This window comes from Dromaius novaehollandiae, chromosome 2 (assembly GCF_036370855.1).
Source record: "Dromaius novaehollandiae isolate bDroNov1 chromosome 2, bDroNov1.hap1, whole genome shotgun sequence".
NCBI classification, from domain to species: domain Eukaryota; kingdom Metazoa; phylum Chordata; class Aves; order Casuariiformes; family Dromaiidae; genus Dromaius; species Dromaius novaehollandiae.
Window position 1 is genome coordinate 104,371,425 of NC_088099.1, and position 20,818 is coordinate 104,392,242.

Here is a 20,818-nt window from a genome sequence, read left to right on the forward strand (position 1 = left end):
TCTCTCTCTCTCTCTCTCTCTCTCTCTCTCTCTCTCTCTCTCTCTCTCTCTCTCTCTCTCTCTCTCTCTCTCTCTCTCTCTTTTTTTTTTTTTTTTTTTTTTTTTTTAAATAAACACCTCAATTGGATCAATAATAGCTATTTGGCTAGTGTGACATGAAACAAGCTTAAACACATGTCAGAAGTTCTGCAGCACAGCAGTGCTGTGATCCACTGAGGCTTTTACTGTCTGTTCTTGTGTTCTTAAATTCTGACTTTATGCATGTAAGGACTATGCTCCATCAACAGTGTTCTCAGTGTACACTTATGCAAACCTCATGTCCCTTCCTACAGGACTCAAACCTATCTAACGAGTCAAAATGAAAAAACAAGTACAATGGCTAAGCAGTAAAAGGAAAAAAACTCTTAACTAGTTTTACAGATCAGATCATACTAGGAAGTCTTCTACGTGTCTGTTGAATTCCTCTGCAAAACGTAGATGTAGATTATGCTTTCCTTCTGGCATCAGAAGCAACCTTAAAAGACAAAAATCAGACTCTCAACATGTGCTACGTTCTGAGCATAGGTAATCAAACTGGTTGCACTTTTTTTCCTTGCTTTTGTGTAACCAAGTACAGAACTGAAGGAGCTCAGTAGTATCCCAGCGTACTTGTTGGATGTTCAGAACTTAGGTTGTGAACTAAAGAACAGTTAAGCAGCAAGCGTGCTACTCCACATTGAGGAGGATAAATTAAGTTTAAAACCTAAATTTATGATCTGTTCTAGACTTGGTTTCTAGAACCTGTTCTGTTGGGCTGCAAAGAAGATAATACTCCAAAATTCAGGTGAGTAGAGTTCAGATGTGAAGTACCTGAGCTGTTTTGCCTCTTTCAGAGAACAGTAGTAGGGCTGGGCAGTGAACACACCAAAGCAATCATTACAAAAATATTGGCTTTGTTGTGTCACTACCCAAAGTAAATTACCATTTGAATTTTGTTTCAACTTGCTCCACAAAAAAAAGACAACCTAAAACTAACACCACCCATTCTTCTATTGAAGAAGAAAGGGAAGCAAGAAGTTCTGCAGCTGAATTGTAACTTAAGCTATAACAAATATTTAGAAGGAATATGTATGAAGAAGTTTAAATCTTTAGACTATTAATACTGATAGGAGTGCAATAAGAATAAAATACAATCTGCCATTGCTTTCTATCTGGGAAAAATTTTATGTGTTGGGTATATACTTCTAACACTTTTTCCTACATGAAGTTGGGAAATTCTTAACATGATTTTATTCTATCAATTACTATATATTTTCAATATATTGAATATATATATTTCAATATATATATATATTTCAGACCATTTTGACTGATACTTCCCTCTGTTGCCTCAGTGTCATCTAATTTCTGCTACAGCAAGTGGGATTTTTTTTTTTAAGAAATCTTTTGAAATTTGAATTAGTGATGATAAAAGCTGCTTTGTCTCAGGAAGAGAAGCTCGTCTTTGTCAACACATCTAGTTCTTCTGGGACGTTTCTCTGAAGTTCATTAAGTTTATTTCTACAAAGACACAGCAGAACATAGATGCACAAACCTGCAGTAATGCAGATGATCCTCACTTGGCTGTTAAGCCACTGTGATAATCAATTATATACATACCATGCAAATACAGAATGATGGCATACTCTTTTACCATGAGAGAAACAAGCAATGTATATCTGTGCTCCAATCAGCAAAACCTTCTTCCAGTTTACTATTAGAAAAAAAAATTAAGGAAAGAAAACCCGATGGTAAAAGCACCTAATCTGTTGTTAAATATATGCTAAATTTAAAGTTTTCTTTCTGCTGCAAAAAGGAGCATCTCAGCTCCAGTACAACAAGAAAAGAAGGGGACCATATGGTTAAGTATTGTTACATATAATTTTCTAGAACATCATTGCTAGTCTGATTTCTTTTCTGATAAATACACATAAGGAGGAAGTACTTCAGCATGAAGACATGAGAAGTACAGCCTTTTTTTTTTTTTTTTTTTCTTTTCTTTGGTATGGCAGCTTCTAACACTGCTTCCTCCTTGGCTTGTCTTTCAAAGAAAAGCTCACTGATCCTCATCTATGCAAGCTTTGTGATGACTTGCCTTAGTCAGTAACTGGAGCACTTCAGAGCTCAATGAACACTAACGAGATGCTAGGTGTCATAAGCAGGAGATGTGGGAGTAACTAACTAGCAGTCGTTAAAAAAACAAACAAACAAACAAAAACTGCCTATGACTGTTAGGAAGGCCTCATGCTTATCTTTCTTGTTGCAGAATGTATTCTTATGGGGGGGGGGGCTGACTTCTTTGAGGTAAATATATCATTCGCATTTCACAGAGATGATACCAATGAAGCAATTTCCTGCACTTTGCACTCACAAAAATTGGTTCTGTTCTCCTTTTCTCCAGTGCTATCCAGTGTGAATGCTTGAATTTGTTTGCAAAGCTATGGAGAAAATTCAGCTAGTGAAGTCCCAACTTTTTATAGGAGGCATTTCTGACATTCTCAAATGAAGCAGATGCTGCTACAAGATTTTTTTTCTTGTTTTTAGAGTCGGGAGGAACATCTCTGAGTGTAGTTGTGTATTTTTTTCTCACATTAGTTTTCCTAAATGCATTAGAAATTTATTGGATAGTTGAAAACTCAGTCTTTGCGGTTATTGTTCACATCAACATGTAAAAGAGATCATCAGTATCCTGTGCTTCTCTCCAATAACTGGGAATGCTGCTTCATTTATAGCCTCTACATTCTGTGCGCTACTAGATGGGACAAAAATTAGCTATCATGTAACAAAAGGAGTGCAATGGCCATAACGGAGAATTTGTTTGCTTGGCTAAACATTAAGGAATGTTTCTGTGGCAAGAGAGGACTCTTACTTGGTTTCTCCTGGAGAACTTGAGGAAGGAGCTTATTAAAGTAGTGATGCTTTTTTTTTTTTTAATCAGAAGAAAGGGCCTATTGTTCTCAACGTAACTTACTAAGGAAGTTTATAATAGTTTTATCTGTGGCAGAAAGAGCTTGTCCAAACAGATTTTTTTTTTTCTTTTTTATATTGAGGGTATCCACTTCCCTTCTTTAATGATGATTTGTAGACAAATGATGCTGTAACTCACCAAGAGCCTTTGATGTTTTCATGAATGTATTCTGCATGAGAGCATGGCAGCAAAGGGTCCTTCCCACTATGAATTATAAATGTGGGACATTTAATGAAAGGCAGCAACTGTTGGCAGATATTACCTAGGGAGAAAATAAATGAAGGTCACACTTCGTTTTTTAAATAGTATGAAAGACTGAAACCGATTCTGCAAAGGACTGTGAACTCCACCATGGTTCAAGCCATTAGCTCTCCTTGTGGATAACATACAGTTATTCTAGAGAAATATGTAACCATGACTGTAACTAACATTTCTTTCCTCAAAACATTATGCCAGTACTTCACTGAAATGTGCTTCATTAATGGATACTAACTCAGCTGGACACAGTGAATGAAGTATTTCTGGCCCACATTTTCCCAAGGTTCACACTGAATGTCTTAAGCAAATACATGCATCTCTTTCCTATCTTTATTCTTTCTGCTCTTAGAGGCTTATATGCTTCATGGTTTATGCTCCACTTTGTTACATTGGTTATCAGGCATCAAGTTATAAGATTTGTTACTTTTCAACAAATTAACTTACTATGATACCTGTTCTACCTTCCAAGTTCTTTGTTGCCTGTAATGAATAACCATTTAATATAAATTATCCAAAAACTATTCAAAAGTTATTCTTTCTGTCTGTTCATTTTACAGAACCTTGAGAATAATTTTATGCTTACTCATCTTTAATCTCAATAGAAGTAATTTTAATGCTTTTCCTTAAAAGCTTTTTACCCCCCCCTTCTTTTTTTTTTTCCTCATCACTTAAGACCCCAGTTTCCATACTCTTTAGCCAACTTTCTATGCTCTCATAAGAGCATTTGCAGGCAAAACAGACCCGATGAGTTTTAAGTTCCATTTTTCCTTGAGCTAGCTTTATGTTCTATTTGTAGTCGTCTCCTCACAGTTACCAATACAGTTGATACTTATATATGCACACTTTTCTTAGCTCTTGAGTCATTCACTGTTTTACAGAGCTTTCCAGTCATTTGGCTATGTGTAATATGTACTGTCCTAGTTTGCAGTGCTGCCCATTAATTGTTTTCATTTTGAACACTTCGTCCACAAACTTCAAAAACCTGCACAAATGTTCATTACATTTCAGAACAAATAACAAGTAGATTTTTTTTACCTAAAGCCATAGTGGGCAGTCAAATAGGAAATAAAGCTGTTTTGTACTATAATGACTAGGTCCTGCTTATTCCAGTAACACAGCCTTGCAAGAAAAGTCTTGAATTTTGCAGCTTTAAGCAGTTTGTTCAGTTTCATTAAATGCTGACATCCTCTTAGTGTTTATTTCTTCGAGCACCTCACACTAAAAGATGCTCCACTTAGGCCAAAAAGTCTATTTCTTAAAAACAATTTGATGTTGTTGGTTTTGACCAACAAAGGCTTTGTTATCTTCCTCTTATCTCTGATTTAGTTTTCTCATCTGATGTTTTTTATTAAACCCTTTTCTTGTATTCACAATTCATAACCTTTTCTGTGGTGTGATTTAAATTCAAAGGAGGTCTGGTTGTATTCTAAATTGCCTTCCCCGAGCTAATCCTGCAAAAAAACTACGGACTGATAGTTGCTAATATTTTTTCAGCAAATATTAGGCATCTCTCAATATCTGACCCAGTTACAGCATCTGGGTAATTCAGCTCCTTGTTAAATTTCTCCAGGTGTCTTCTTTTTCACAAAGTCACTTCATCTCAGAGTATCTGAGGCATATGCAGACAGTAAAAGGATGTGACAGAGTTTCATCAGCTTGGCCTTCGAACCTAAGAATAAACTAGTTTTAAGGAGGTGCTTTCTAGAAAGTATAAAATAAAATCGGATCATAATTTGTTACTTCTCTCTACTGGGAGAAATTCTAGTACCCTGTTGCTGATCCTTCGAAATCTATACAGAAAAATACAAAGAGAAAGAATATTTTTCTTGTAGTCCCTGCTGCCATTTATTAAGTGTCATATCTTGTCTTTCATTGTGACAGCTACAGGAAAATGTATTTAAGAGAATTACAGACTCTTTGGTTTATGTACTATGTATTTCTGCTTTAGGTAAATTAAAAGAATTTTTTTCTCTGAATTAAAACAGAACTGTGGGTTATTATTCGTGGTATCCTTAGTTGCTAAAGTCTATGTAGAGTAATTGCAGAAATCTTCAGAGATAAACATTTAATTATGATTATATTATACAGTTTAGCTCTTCTTTTTTTGGATTTAAAATACCTAAGCTATAGCAACAGCATTTTTTAAAATATGTTTTGTAATTTTGAGTTCCCCAAATTTGGACTTCCTTCTTTTTGTACTCATTAAATGCTATTCATTTTGAAATAGTGCTTCGGCTCCTGTTTGCAGAAACTGGAAGGAACACGCCTCACTTTCTGGATACCTTAACAAGTTACAAAGTAGTTATTCTCTGCCACTGAGAGAGGAGAGGGGAAAGTAAGCTTGAGCAGAATCACCCCTGTTCAGGCTGCATAAAAGTGATGATTTAATAACATAGTCTTGTGGTGGAACAAGGGGGAGACTCACCAGCTAATGCTTCCCATAAATGTTTTTCCTCCTGTACCTTGCTGGTTCCATGAAGCATCTACAGATTAATTGCTTTACTCATGAGTATGAGTCAGACACAGCTTTTAATGGTTTTAATGCCATATGAAGAGTCCTTCCTTTTCTGCCTGCTAGGAGTACTGCTGGAGAGATTTTTATCCAGACCTATCCGCTACTGTAATTTTTTCAGGTTAGTGCTGTAAAAGTCTTACCATCTGATTTTTCAGCAAAGCGAGACATTCCATCTACCCAAGCCTCACAGGTTTTTTCAAAGTATTTATGTCCATATATCTCTTCCAGTGGTTTCCTAACTTTTTCACTCCATTTTGAAACATCTCGAATACCTACATAAAATAACATTGAAATATATTTAAGATCATTCCAGCAACAAGATATGCTTACCCAGTACTGTAAACACTTAATACAATATGAGTAAATTTTCAAACCTAGCTGCAGATGTGTATTTCAAAGTTGAAACTGCATTGAATAGTTTTAAATAAATTCTAAGGAAGCAGATGTAAAAAAAAGTAGTTTTAGTATCTCTGCTAGGTCTTTCTGAGCTGCAAAAGACTATCTTGTTATTATGGTCATGAGGAGCTAAAAATATATCAAAGGCCCAATTCTATGACTTCTGATGTTTCTTTATGGAGGCCTTGTAATAAGAACAGCTCAAGGAGGTACCATGCATATAAAAAAGGACTATTTTTATAACAGTGTGCCAGAACTGGCAATCCTTTTTTATATCCTACAGCCTTTTGCTTTGGCTCATGGATGGAAGTTCTCCCATGGTTCTTACCAGTACTCAGAGGAAGGAAGCTTTTACTAAGGCATTCCAACAGGCTGACATCATGGTACCTTTGCCATAGTCTTCGAGGAAAATAAGCAACTGTACTTAGTAGAGCCCTGTGACTCATGGCATGCTGGCTAAAGCTGTTCAAATAATCTGACATTCTGCTTTATTTATCAGCTTATCTAATTTGCCCCCTCAGACTTTCAGTAATGCTCACAATCCAGATATCCATAAGGGCCACTTTCACTAAACTGTATTTCTCTTGTATGGCCTTGAATCAATAAAGCCCAAAACAACTCTGGAATAGCAGAGAAGGTGAAAGAGACTGAAAAGTACTGAATCAGCAAACTACAATGTATACAACTAGCAAAGTTTTTAATTGGTTTCAAATGGAAAGCAAGGGAAGAGAGGAGTGAGGAATTAATTGGCTTGCGGGAAATAGAACCTGTGCAGCCAAATGAGCAAGGTAGTAGTGAATGAAGGAGTTGTTCTACAGCAATATCTGTTCAGTAACCTCGGGTAAATGAGTTTGATCATTCCAGGCTAGCTTGTTACTGTACAGTTCTTTCCCTTACAGAATCCATCGTTCTATCCTTGCAGCTGGTCTTATTCTAAATAGAAGGGAAAAGGAGAGCCTAAGGTTGAAAGGGCACAGATAGCAAATAAACATCTTTCCTCCATCATAAGCTGAGATGCACTGATGGACCAGTTCTAGTAGGCTTGCACTCCTACTTCGTTGACTGTGTCTACCCAAAAAGAGATGTTGAAAGCATCAGTCTGCTAAGCAGCCAAAAGTCACCATTCTTGCAGGCACTAACTACAGTCCTTGTAAAGTAAGACTTTTTTTTAAAAAAAAAAACCACTTTAGCTTGTTAGCAGAAGGTGACTTATACACATTTCGTAATTATTATGTAATAAAACTTCCATACATATAAAAGCATGTAAAGAAATAATGTAGCACATTTATAGACCTAAAAAGCATTTTGCTTACTGAACTAAAAAATGTAATAATAATAATCACCACCATCATCATAAAAAATGCTATAGTACAGGTGAGGGAACTGCACATGTGCAATATTTACACTTGTAATTTAGCTGAAGCCAGACAGATTCCACAGGTGCTACAAATCAAACTCCAGTCACTTAAATGAAACCATGCTAGGTTACATTTGCTGAGAATCTGTATGATTAACTCTTTTAACTTTTAATTTCAAAAGTAAGTAAGGTTGTTTCTGAGCATCTTAGCAGTTTTTGCTGTTTGCCTTCAGAGTGACAAATGGTCAGATTCTGTTTCACATGAGTGGAATAGGAATCAGGAATTTCATGGTTCTTTTGTAACTATAATAATGAACCTCAAAGGAATGCAAATTAGAAAGGGATCCTGGGATGTTTACCTGAATGATTCATTTGCTTCCTGAGCTCAAATGGTAAGTTATGAGCTTGTTTTCTTACACTGCGTATGATATAGCCCCTAGAGGCAAAAGGAGTTATATATTAGCCCAGTAATTTTCTGTGGACCTTCTCTAAACATTTTGCAACATCTGAGAAAGAAAATCAAGCCTGGGGTCAGTGGCTTTATTTGGAATTTATTTGTTGGAATTTATTACAGCAACACAAATTTTACCCACTAAAAACTACTGATAAGCTATTTATAATTTATCCTTTCAACAGCCGTCGGTAAACCGTTGATAATTTTTTTTAACCCCACTACACTATCTCTGGAGTAATTGTTAGGCAGCTTCTCACTAGAACTTTAATCTATCCCTCTTCTTAGCAACACGGTGAATTTTCTGTTCTGTTACTTCTTTGGTTTGTTATGTCCTCAACTCTTTTTCCACTAAGCCTTAAGATGACTAAGATCCTCAGATCAAGATGAAATGAACAGACTTCTTATGATACGATTTTCTTCTACGCTTAAGTTTGTACATACCATTATAAATTCTCACATCCTCTTGAGTAACACTGGCATTTGCTCCCCAAATAACCAACGTGTGGATAAGAGCTGGATACTTTGCAGCTGCAATCAGTGCTGTAATGCCACCATCACTCCATCCCAGCAAAGAGAACTTCTTAAATTTCAGTGCCTTGATTGGTACAAGAAAGTTATATGCAAATCATCAGCTATTTTTTAATCAACAAATATCAAATATTTCCTGAAAACTATCTGTACAGATTTAAATACAACACTAAAAAGTTGAATTCTAGTTAGCTTTCATAACAAGAAAATATAAATTTTCCTGCTATATGAAAAAGGCTCAGAAAAAGGTCAAACATTCAAAAAATAAATTATATCCTCCCTTCCAATTGGCTATTTACTGAAACAGAAAGTAGTCATATTAGTTGCATTTAAAAAGCCCTATTGAAACTAAGACTTGTTTATTTACAATGGAGAATGAAGACTTTTTTAGAGAACATGATGGTGTGAAGAACTTGATTCTTTTGGTATAAAGTTGGCAAAGACTATTATAGTGTGGGATGGTATGTAATATAAGACTAAGAGGAGCTTAAGAAAAAGAGAAGCTTAAGACTTTAAAAACAAAATATAGTAGTCTAAATTACTGATGCTATTTAGTGAAAACATATCTGCATTGTAATAACCACTGTAATAACCAAAAAAATACTTACACGTTTGCTACGGGATTGTTTCAAATTTTGGTGCCTACTTCACATTTGCTGACGCTTGTTCTCTAGCTTATAACTGTACACTTTAAATGTTACTTCATGGTGAACTCCAGTTTAAAATATTGATACTGAAATATTTCCTTCTCCAAAAGGAAGGCTGTGAGCAAAAAATACGGCAACCAAGACCTTAATTCATTCTCGCTTGTACACTGCTTTCCACTAGAATTTGTTTTCTCTTATACCAAAAGCTCTTGTAGAGGGTGCAGTGACAGGTGAGAGGATTTTGCATGTGTCATGTTCAGTGGGCAGAGGGTGAGGAAGGGAAAGAGATTCAGAGGCAAAAACATCTGAAGATTGCACACAGACAACATTCAGTGGTTAAACAGTTTTTACAGGTTTGCATACAGAAGCCTTGGTTTCTGAATTCTCCAACAAACAACCACAATAAAAGGTTTCAATTATTTTTTTAAAGGCAGAGACTATATTCTTTGAGATGAGATTAAGGGAGATATTGTACTTTTGGAGGAGAAAGAGAAACAGTTAATTGAGTTAGTTGAGTTTGGTCCCTGCTGTTTTATTGTTGGAGTCCAGTCCTGATTTCTTCATTCAGAAAAAGGCAAAAAGACACATGAAATGAGAAACAAAAGAACTGCAGAGAGATAAAAAGAGGTTTCTAATCTAGAAGCTGACTCCTGCTTGTGAACTCGATGCTCAAGTGAGGCACAGCCTAATCAGTCAACTAAAAGCCCGGCAAACTTGTACCATTATCAAGCTTCATTCAGGCTCATTATTTGGCTTCTTCCTTGATACTAGGCTTACTTTAGCGTTGCTCAAAATTAGATTTTACCCAGCTAAGCCATAATTAGCAAATAGAAAAAAAAAAGGTAGAAAAAAGAAAAGGACATGCAAGGACAGAGCTGACAGCAAGAAAGAGAGCCTGGAATTTTAGAAGCTGATCACAGGTTGGCCCTGGCCTGCTGAAAAAGTACTCACCTGCAACCACCTTTTGGTATAATGCTATTGAAGGGTTACTGGTATCTCAGTAAGCTGCAGGAGTTGGCAGCCATGCTTGTAAAACTTGTGTGTTTGCTGTTGCTGCTGCTGCTCTCCTACTGCCAATAGCAATTATGGATCTCAAAGCTGGCTGATGGGTAGAATAGCCTATTAAAATTTTTGTCTATTAAAAACCATCGTAGTTTATTTTCCAGCCCTTCAGCTGAGATCCATTTGCTTCCAGTTCTGTTTCTCTTGTTTGCTAGCTATTATCTCGATGCATCCTTTGGGTTGTCTCAGTATGCCTTTTCAGCTGGAGTAATTTAACTTATTCTCTTTGGCCTTCCAAAAAACAATGAGATGTAACAAACACATTGTATGTGGTGTGCACGCTTATTTGTTTGCTTTAATCTTGAACTGTCTGCAGTATAGGTCTGTACCTAACATTGGCAACAACCTGAGAGCTGATTTCAACTCCTTAACTCTGTGGGCAATTTTGTGCTGGCCCTACCCCGTACATGAACAAAACTGCTTTTGAAATCACCTCCTCCATCCAAGCCTCTGTGAAATGCAATCAAATGATCACATAGGCTGTCACAAAAATAATTTACAACTTTGACCTGCAATACAACAGCACTCTGGGCTTTCATTGGCTCAAAGGAAGTACACCACAAATAATGGTTGCAATCGATCTACAAAAACTTGGAGAAGCAGAAGCCCATCCTTTCAGTGGGATAGTAGCTCTGAGCAATAAGAACATCTTTAATGTCAACACTAATTATCTCTGTAATGACCGTTTTAATGCTATTGGTCTTTGTTAATTTTAGACATTGGGATGGAGTGTGGCAAAGCAGACTTAAACATTTACTTTTTCCAGCTGAATTTGTTATTTGCATTATGCTGCTGTTGTTTCAAGTTGACTCTATCACAGAACACATACAGTGATGCAGAGCACTGGCATCTGTATCAACCTGCTAAATACTCTGCAGAATTTCAGCTTTCATTATTTCACAGAAGCTTCCAGTAGTCACAGCTCCAAAAGAGAGGCCAAAATCTAGAAGAGCCTAAATAAAGGTTCTGAAGGCTCACCTATACAGATGGGTTTAGGGGTGTAGGCTGTGTATATGTAAACCAAAATACTATTATAGTGCCCTCTGCATTAGGAGTTATGACAGTTAAGACATAACTTTGCAGGAATTATGACTTTGTCTTATTCTGGAAATCCTAGATGTAATCATTCTTTAAGTTTTTTGCCTTTATATTTCATGCTAAAATAAAAGCAAGTTACCCATGACTGCAAGCTACCCATGCTTGGAAAGATTTAAGTATTTTTTATTATATGTCTATATTAATAAACATCTTTAAAAAAGACCAATTTTGCTGTCAATAAATCTAGTAATTTGTTCTGGCAACTTTTAACATTGACAGGCTGCTAATGTGCATTCATCAGTATTTGAAGAGGCAGAAAAAGGGTTACAAAACTGACTGAAAGTTTGTCGCCTATCCATGGCAACATCTTTATTTTCTGTATTAACATAGCAGAATAAATTGGAGATTCAGGAGATTATTTCCATGGTTAGAGAGCAAAACAATGTCTTTATCCTGATTCTGCTGTCAGACCTATTTTGTTTTACTATAGAGAATACTCCATGAAGGCTGCTTTTTCAATTTCAAATGGTTCTACAAGGTTACTGCTCATTACAGAAATATAGTTGGATTCACTGTCTGAATCTTGTCTCATATTTTTGGAATTTTAATGTTCTGCCAACTTTCTTAACATGGCCAAAGAAACTGCATAGCTTAACATAATAAAGCAAAATATTAGTTAAAACTAAAACCAGAAAATAGTGTTAGCAACTATATGATGGAATCATTATAAAAATCGGAACAAAGGAACACAGATTTGAACTATAGAATTCTGTAAGATGGAGAAATCATGACAACTTTAGGTCATGTACTTCATAATCACAACAGTTGTTTCAGTTATTAAGATCTGGTATGATTACAGGAATTCTTTGATTCCCTATACAAATTATTTCAGCAATAGGCCTTAAAGTGCAAAGTGTCAGCTTAGTTTTCAGGATCAAATGTTTCAGCCGAAATGGGCTGCTCAAGGCAAAATGCCAAGACTCTATTAACTAGAAATTTTTCTAAGAATGTTTCACTACTGTAATCCCTGCAGTTAAGCCACTTAGCATAGGCTTTGTTTTTTCATACATACTTTAGGTAAACTTTACATGGTTCTTCATTGAAAACCTCTTAGGGCAGAGTATCTTGGAGTCAAAAGGTATTGCTTTATAACTAATTCCCACTGCTGAATCCCTGTATACTGTAAAAGAGATGGAAGAAGAAAATATTTTCCAGAACAGTGTGTATCTGCCCAGTTTTAAGCCCTCATTTGTATGTTCTTCTGTGTAACTTGCTGTCTGCTGGGAGCTATTGTGGCGGACAGATGAATGAATTTTTTGCCTTAAACATTTCTTGGTGCATGGGGTGCAGGCAGGCCATAACCCCGAACAAGCCATCTGTCCCTGGCGGAAACAGGACTGGGCTGCTGCGACCCCCGAGATGGTCTCCCTGCGACCACCCAGAACACACTGAGCCTGCACTGAACGAGACCACAGTCGGGCAGAGACTTTGGGATCCGTTTTTAGCACAACTTCTATAAAACTTGCTTGGCATGAGTGGCTAAATTTGCTGAAGCCTTAGGCCGCACTCCCTAGTTTGGTGAGAAAGGGCCCCAGAGCTGGTGCAGGCGGGAACGATAAGGGAGTTACCAGCAATTTGCATTCCTGTGCACTGCTGAAACAGTGCTAATTGCTGGAGTTACCACCTCTTTGTCAAGACCTTGAGAGATGATGGTGGGACCCGAGGAAGGAAGACACACCTATAGGATGGAAGACACACCTGTCGGCAGAAACTGCAACAGAAAAGATAAGGGAGAAAAGAAACAGCCTGCCTAGGAACAACGATGAGATCCAATAAGGAGCAGGAGACCCCAGACTCAAAAATTACTATTGGTCTGAACTACCACGTGGGGGGGTGGGAAACTTAATTTGAAAAAGCTATAATTGCCCAGGGATCTCTTTGTTCAGGGTCCCTCTTTGGAGGTACCCAACTCGAGCTGTAACCACTGCACGCGTGTCATTCCGAGCTAACCTAGGGTCGGACCCAACTCGAGTTGTAATTACTGCACGCGCACCACCAAAACTTACACCCAGGGTGAAGAGGACCCACCTACCACCAGACGGGAGCCCCCCCACTGCCGAGACTCCCAAAGGAAGAGGACCAACAGGACGCCGCTGGATCCACGGGTGGTGATATCTTTCTCTCTCTCTCTCTCTCTTTCCCCCTCTCTTTTGTTGAATGTTGGTAAGATCTGTTTTTGTCTAGCTAGTTGCAGTATTCGCCATTGAATTATCCTATTTGACCACATGCCTTATCTTTGTGTTAATAAATCTTAAAACCGGTTGGCTGGTGTCGTTTCACCTTAATTCAGTCCAAGGGCATCACGAACTTGGTCGTTTGGCCCCAAGGGGAGGGAGGTCGTCCTGAACGACTCCTTTCGGGCCGCGACAGCTATATACTTAACAGTACTTTTCTCTCCTTCTCAAAGTTTAAAGGAAAACAGATTTTAGAAACACATATATTAATAATAAAATCTCAGAATAGATTTACCTGCATAAGGTCTACAGCGTCTTTTGCATCCCTCTCAAAGAAATCTGGAGGAAAGTCTCGAGATGGAGGGATGGATTGTCCATATCCCGGAGGATCCCAAGCAACAATTATGAAAAGCTGCTTGTTCATAGACTTAAGCTGCGGTCCAAAATCAGTTTGACCACTCCCTGAAACATCATCATTTTTCAATTAAAGTAACCACTCTTATACATATATAGCATACATACTATAAATGGGAAAACTTGTATCAATTCTAAAAAAGACGCTATGTATCAACTGAAATATATTTTATCTTTAACCGTAACTGAGTATTGCAACTCTCAGCCAGGAATTACCATAATAAAAAGCTTTAGAATATCTGTAATACCCTTAAAGCAAACTATTTCTAGAAGGTCTGCAAAGCTTATCAACTATTGTGCTCTACACAAATGCTCTAACACAGAATCAATAACTCAGTTACTTGGAATCAGCCAGGGTATGGATTTATTCTCAACAGTGATAAAGCAGTAGGATGGTCATCACTGTTCATCTGGACAGCACAGATGAAACTTAGCTTAATGGAAAGTTACTCTGCTAGAGTAGAATGATGTTCAACTAGGCCATATTAAAAGTTTTGGCTAGGAAAAGTGCTGAAAGACAGATTTAAACTTGAACTTTTGGTTGAACAATCTAGAACAATTGTATCCTTCCCTGTGAAAAGAGAGGAATATCCTGACTTTAGCTAAGAAATCTGCAGTCTATAGATGAAAAGCACTGTGTGATACAGAGTTTCTTATTGATAAAACACTTTTTAACAAGACTATTGGTGCTTAAATTGAGCCTTAAATGCTTTGTTGACTGAGGAGACTGTGGTGACATGAAAAGACAAAATTCTAACGTCTTATTTTTCTAATATGTAAGTTGCCAAATAGAATTCAAATACAGCAATTTTTTATGATGCAGAACTGTTTCCTTTATTAATGGCTCACACTTTTAAAAGATAAAAAAATGAACTACTCCAATCTAGAAAATGCTATTGCACTAAGCTATCTATGAACAGTAGCATGAAGGTAAGAAGACTACAATTTATTTCTCATTTGGATTATGGTCATGTGTTAACAGTATCTACAATCTGCAAATAAAAACTGTTCAGCTCTAATATATCATATTTGAATGATGCAAATCAAATATCAAAATGGCTATCCATAATATTATATTATAAAGGCTGTTTAAGGGCATTTAGGATTTGTACTTGGAGGAATATGTTCTCAAGTATCTCCTCCTATTTTGTCAATTGGTCCAAATGACAGAAAAGGCAGAAAAGCATGCCATGATGAGCTGACTACAGTCTGATATCAGCTCTTCTCCCTTGCAATACCAATTAACAGCTACAGTCAGAAACAAAATATCAGGTTGTCTGAAAAACAGTGAAGCAGCATGATTAATATTAATCATGTATTTTTAAACAGGCTTTATATGAACCCCACTACCCTGCACATGCTTGTTACACTATATTTTTTGGAACTTAAAAAAAATCCACAAAACTGAAAGCACATCCAGATGCTGTGTTTTCTTGGTTTTCTTAGTACTTTTCCATTTAGAAAGAGAAACATCATTTTATTTTACCATACGTTACTGATAGTCTGGAGACAGATTAATTCTATTTACTTAAAAACACTTACCTTGTTGCCAGCACACTTACTAGTCTGTTAACATTGTAAGTAGTATATACTATTATTGAAAATTTAGTATTGGTACAAAGGGAGAACATATTTGATGGTCATAATTTAATGCTCACCCTTATATCTTACCCAAAAATCTGAGACCATGGTTAATGATGGTAAAGATATTAAGTCCTAACTATTAGTGTTTGTAATAATGCTAACTGAGCAATTGCAATGTACAGATAATAATAGTATTACTTCAGAACTGAAGAAGGACAACATTTCTATTTAAGGAGTTAGCATTGGCAACAGGATTATTAGTTTAAAAAGCTGTTAGAATGAATTGGTTAAAACATATTACTCCTAAAGCACCCCTAGCATTAACTTTTTCCACCCTCCCTCTGAGAAGGACTTGAAATAAAGAATTACTTCATGCAAATTCAAAAATTTTGCTGCCAAAAAGAATGAATGTCTGCTACTCTTCAGTTCTTAACGTTCTATCACCTTGATCCAACAATTCAGTTGAGCATGAGCACAACTTTGAGCTCAGTAATAGTCCTATTGACATCCTGGTATGAACGGCTAGTAAGTTTGAGTGACTGTGTAGTACTGAATGTACTGCAAGAACCCAGAAGAAAACCTTGGGTTAATTTTAAAAGGTTGTTATTAAAAGCAGTGGTCTCATCAGCCAGATATCACGTAGCTAGCAGAAACTGTTCTCTATCCCTAAAAGCCATTGAGAATCTTAATGATGTTCCCATGAATGAGTGAAACATGAAAATACATTTTAAATCAAAAAGCCAGTCTCATCTGTGTCTTTTTCATTAAGAGAGTAAACTGCAAGTGCTGCATTATGACTATTAATTCCACTGGAGTGCACCTAGTCTCTAAAAAGGAATGCCTCATTCAGCCTGTGCAACAAATACTGCTGACCTGTTTGTTTTCAATATTTTGCACCTTGTGTAGCTGTTTTCCACCTGTGCTGGACATCCCCTGTGCACAGTCAAATCCAAAAGGTGCGAGTGACTACGTAAGGCAGCAGAAATTCAGAACCAATATTTTTAGGTATGAGGTGCTTGGTGAGACATATAAAATCTTTAAAAACAGCTTTCTGGTTACAATAACTCTGCCTTAACTTATCTTTCACGTGTAGCAATTCCTTTTAATGATAATGCTTCATAATCAGGTGTTAAACATATTACAAAATAGTTTTGTGTAATCTAGTTTGGGAGCAGACAGGACACAAAAGAGGTAGTTGCTCTGTAAAGATAAGACAAAATCTCCAGACCTAGCATTCCAGCAGCAGAAGAACTGCATGGTTTCCTTCTCCTGTTTGCTGATAATGCAGGTGGACTCCATTCACTTGGATTTTGGCAGATGTTATCGAAGTACTGGGGATGGTAGAAGGGGGAGAGAAAGAAAAACATTCAGAGAATAATTCTCATCACTACATGCTCATTCAAGGAATAAAAGATGATTACTTTTTCTAGATATGAAGGACTATACAGTGAAACTTATATGGGTCACTTGCCCTTTCATGAATGCACAGAAGAAGAAATAAAAACGTGACTGGAGCAAAGAAGTATTCAATATGTCACCACTACGTAACATTTGTACCTAGGTTTCACAAATGCAGTTAAATGGCTTAAGTCAAAGGGAGCGTGGGCGTGTGTCAGGACTGTACAATAAGGTGAACATGAAAGCAGCTTTAAATGGCTACAGAAATGTGTTCAAAGAAATATACTACAGGCTAAACCTCATTCTGTCACAGAATAACTTTCAAAATGGCTGGTGTTCACCTTGTTATTACTACACCGAACCTCACCATCTGCCAAAGAAACCACAATCTATTGTTAGGCTTCCTGATGAAGCAGAGGTCCTACAATGAAAACCATCTTGCACTGAGATGAGGCTGGAGAAGAATGTGGCAGTGATCATTATGTCAATGTAACCTCAGCAGTAGGTAATGCTTAATTGGAAAACATCACGTGACAAAAACACCCCAAAGAAGCATTCTAAATGGAAAAATGTAAACTATCAAGATTACAGAAACTGACAACATCCTCCCTTAAACCTGTAAATTGACCTTGCAATACAAAATAAGACATATTTGTAAATGCAAAGAGTTAACCTGTGATACTATTTATAGATACAAACTCCTAGTGAGAATACAGAAGTAGCATATATTGAGGGATTCTTTTTAACAGTATAATGATTGCATCTGGTCTCCCAATTAAGTTTGTGGCCTAATAGTTGCAGGGGATCTTTTTACCATCCTAACTCATTTTGTTTAAAAGTGGTAATATAATATGAAATTTGCCAATTGATTGCCTAACAGCTAAGCTTTGGTCACTGCACTTCAGTTTACCTAGATTAAATATTCTTGCCCCATTGAATTCATTCAAGTACAGTGAAGTATGGAGTAAGCATAGTCTCACCCATGTAGAGTTCAAAATCAAGGATTTAAGAGTTAAAAAAAAAAAGTCTTTCTGATAAGGCAATTGAAAATGAACAACAGCCTCTGAGCTCAGGTTCCCAGTTCATAACAGTGGCAGATAAATGCCAGGACTTGTTCAACATAAAGCCACTCGGATTTTACATAAAATCCTGGTCTACGTAGCACATCTAATAATGCCACATACTAAATCAGGGCTGTGATTTTGCAGAATAGGATCAGCTCTTTCCAGCTGTGCAGATTCAGTTTGAATATTGGAGTATAAATGCAGATCTGTATTTCAACAATACAGGCCAGACATCAAAGAAAGCCATTATGCCATTAAAACTTCAGTGAGTTTTGTTGAATTGTTATAGCAACACGATTCAAGTGATTAGTCTGGCTGTATTTTTTAACTTATTTTAAGTACATACACCACACCTGATACAGCTATGTATTTCACAGCTTAGCAAATTCTCAATATAGCTTTCAGAATGCTTTCTTAGCCCCCTTTTAAATATCTGATCGTTTTGCTTTTTCTCTCTATAAAAGAAAATACTTTTTTCCCAGTATACCATCTTTTAGTTTGCTCTTCATTTCAACAGGTTATTTTATCATAGTTCTCATCATAGCAATTGAGCAGCTCAGTTTTATTATTTATAGAAATACCCAAGGTTTTTTGCTTCTGATTAATAAATACCAAAAGCATGCCCAGTTCTGAACAAAGCAGAAATAATCACCACTCTGCTACCTTTTTCTAAGAGGTAAACGAAGTGCAGTTTTCATAGACAAAAGAAGTAATTTATATTCTTCTTTCCTGATTCAGATAATGCTAGTTTTTTTTTCTTTTCCCATAGTTCACCCTTTTTTTAGGATTAATTATTAACGTCATGGGTTCAAGAATTTGCTGAGTTTGTGATGCCTTTCTGTTCTTGGATCATGTCTGAGTGTAAAGTCTGAAGAAATAACGGATTTTCACATATAGAGTACTTTCAATACTTTCTACATTAAGAACAAATGAGTTGTTGTTTGTTTATACATGCTGAGAAGCTGTACTGATTGCAGATTTGGTTCCAGCCACACCAAATTTCTGAGTGCAAAACTGCTTCAGTATGATTGCTATCATGATGGCTTTACTTCTGTAAAGTTTTTTTAAAGACTGCATTTTTCACTGGTTGGCATAATCATGTTTGCAGAAATCATATTTTAAAACAACCAGTTGTAACTGAGGTAGTAGTGTTAAGGTTTACAGCTCTTTGAGGAGCAGTGGTACATACTGCCTGTATTCACCAAGACAGTACAGGTGCAGAGTATGCAGGTGCAAAGGGCGATTAAACCTTGTGCTGTGCATTGTTGGAGTCCACACTTCACCTCAGAGTCTGTAAGAGTACAGCTTAACCTGTGAACTACATTTCTGTTCCAGCTGTGTTACAAAAACAACCTAATTTTTATCTGTGTAAAGGTCATTATGCTATACTGTCCGCTTTCCTTAACAGGATCTGCATAATAAGCAATATTACTTGGCTATTAATCTCTCTTCTCCGTGCCAGACTTTCTTTCATACCATTTCTCTTTGCAACCCTGACCATCTCCAGGAAACACCTTATCCACAGGTACTAGAGAAGCAGTGGCATTTAGCAGCATGTCGTGCCTTGCAGGGGGTAAAGGGACTTGCAGAGGGGAGGATCAGAGAGCCTGATGAGAAGGAGCTACGGAGCCTTGCAAAAACACCCTGCACCAGAGGGAAAGCAGCTAAGGAAAAAGCTCTTCCCTCCCCCAGCGAAACAAATCTCCCGGTCAAATGCAAACCCGGCGCCTCCGGGTACTACTAGCGTCCCCCTTCCCAAATTTACAGCGTGCACCCCCTTTGCTAAAACACCTTGCCCAACCCCCCCCCAACGCCCCTTCCGTGACGACCCAAACCCTGCGGGCCCCGCCAGCAAAGCTGGTGGGGCGAGGGAGAAGCAACCAGACTGGCGGAAGGAGGCGGCTGTTTTTTACCCGTAGGAGGCGGCCGGTCCCCGGGGCGTGAGCGGCGCAGCCCGGAGCAGCCCCCGCAGCGCCCTGCCTGCGCTCTGCCGAGCCATTTTGCCAGGCCGGCGGTCGGAGCCCGGCTCCGCCTCCCCGTCGCCCGCTCCGGGAGCTGCCGGGCGGGGAGCCCCCGCCGCCTGGTCCCAGGCCATCGAGCGGACCTGGGCACTATGGACAGCCCCGCCGAGGGTGTGCTCTGGGGTTTTGAGGGGAGCCAGTGGGCTGCGAGGCGTTTTGGGCACCCCAAGCACTAAAAGCCACCTGACACGTTTAGCTGCCTGGACACCAGGCACCCACAGCCCCTGAGTTGTCCTGCCAGCCGCCCTGAGGTTATTCCAGCAAAGGTTATTCCAGCCCAGAAGTCGGGCTGGCCCTGTCCTTCCTCAAGCCTCAGGGAGCATGTGTGAGTGAGCCAGGACAGCACGCTTGCTCCACATGCTTGCCCCCACACCTCCCAAGGAGCCCAGGAATTCAGTTCCTGTCTGTGAAGGGAGCAGAGGCCACCTAGATACACTCTTCTCTTCAGCATGCAGTCTAGGAGGGTGCGCAGAGGCAACAGCAACTGCACAATACTCAGAAATGCTACGGGGCGCTAAGAGCCAAAGGGTGTTTTTCCTGTGTGTGCAGCAGCAGTTCACATCCAGATAATCTGACTTTAGGAGCATCCAACCGTCACAAAGGCAAAGCTCCCCCAGCACTTCACTCATTCCCAGCCATCCTTTGCCAAGGCCGGTAGTGAGGACCAGGCATCATGGGCTGACGAAGGAGCTATGTGGGGTATGAGTCAAGGGGGGTCTCTTGCGGACCTCAGGCTCAGAGGCCCTCTTTGAATGGGAAACACATAATCTTTAAGGTGCACAAACAGGGAGGCAGGGTGACTCTCCCATCCCAGCTGGGGAGTTGTGGAGTCCCCCAGCCTCCCTGGGGGACAGAAAAGCCC

General features: G+C 38.3%; 1 protein-coding gene across 1 annotated transcript; it reads right to left on the reverse strand.

Annotated features, from left to right (window-relative positions):
• Positions 1 to 24: 24 nt before the first annotated feature.
• Positions 25 to 19,986, reverse strand: BPHL (biphenyl hydrolase like). Its single transcript, XM_026114889.2, is given in 8 exon segments — positions 25 to 514; positions 3,125 to 3,248; positions 5,900 to 6,031; positions 8,408 to 8,561; positions 13,771 to 13,937; positions 16,702 to 16,713; positions 16,716 to 16,804; positions 19,849 to 19,986. Coding segments are annotated over 8 exon segments (852 nt in total). The 5' UTR covers positions 19,935 to 19,986; the 3' UTR covers positions 25 to 426.
• Between the last annotated feature and the right edge of the window lie 832 nt (positions 19,987 to 20,818).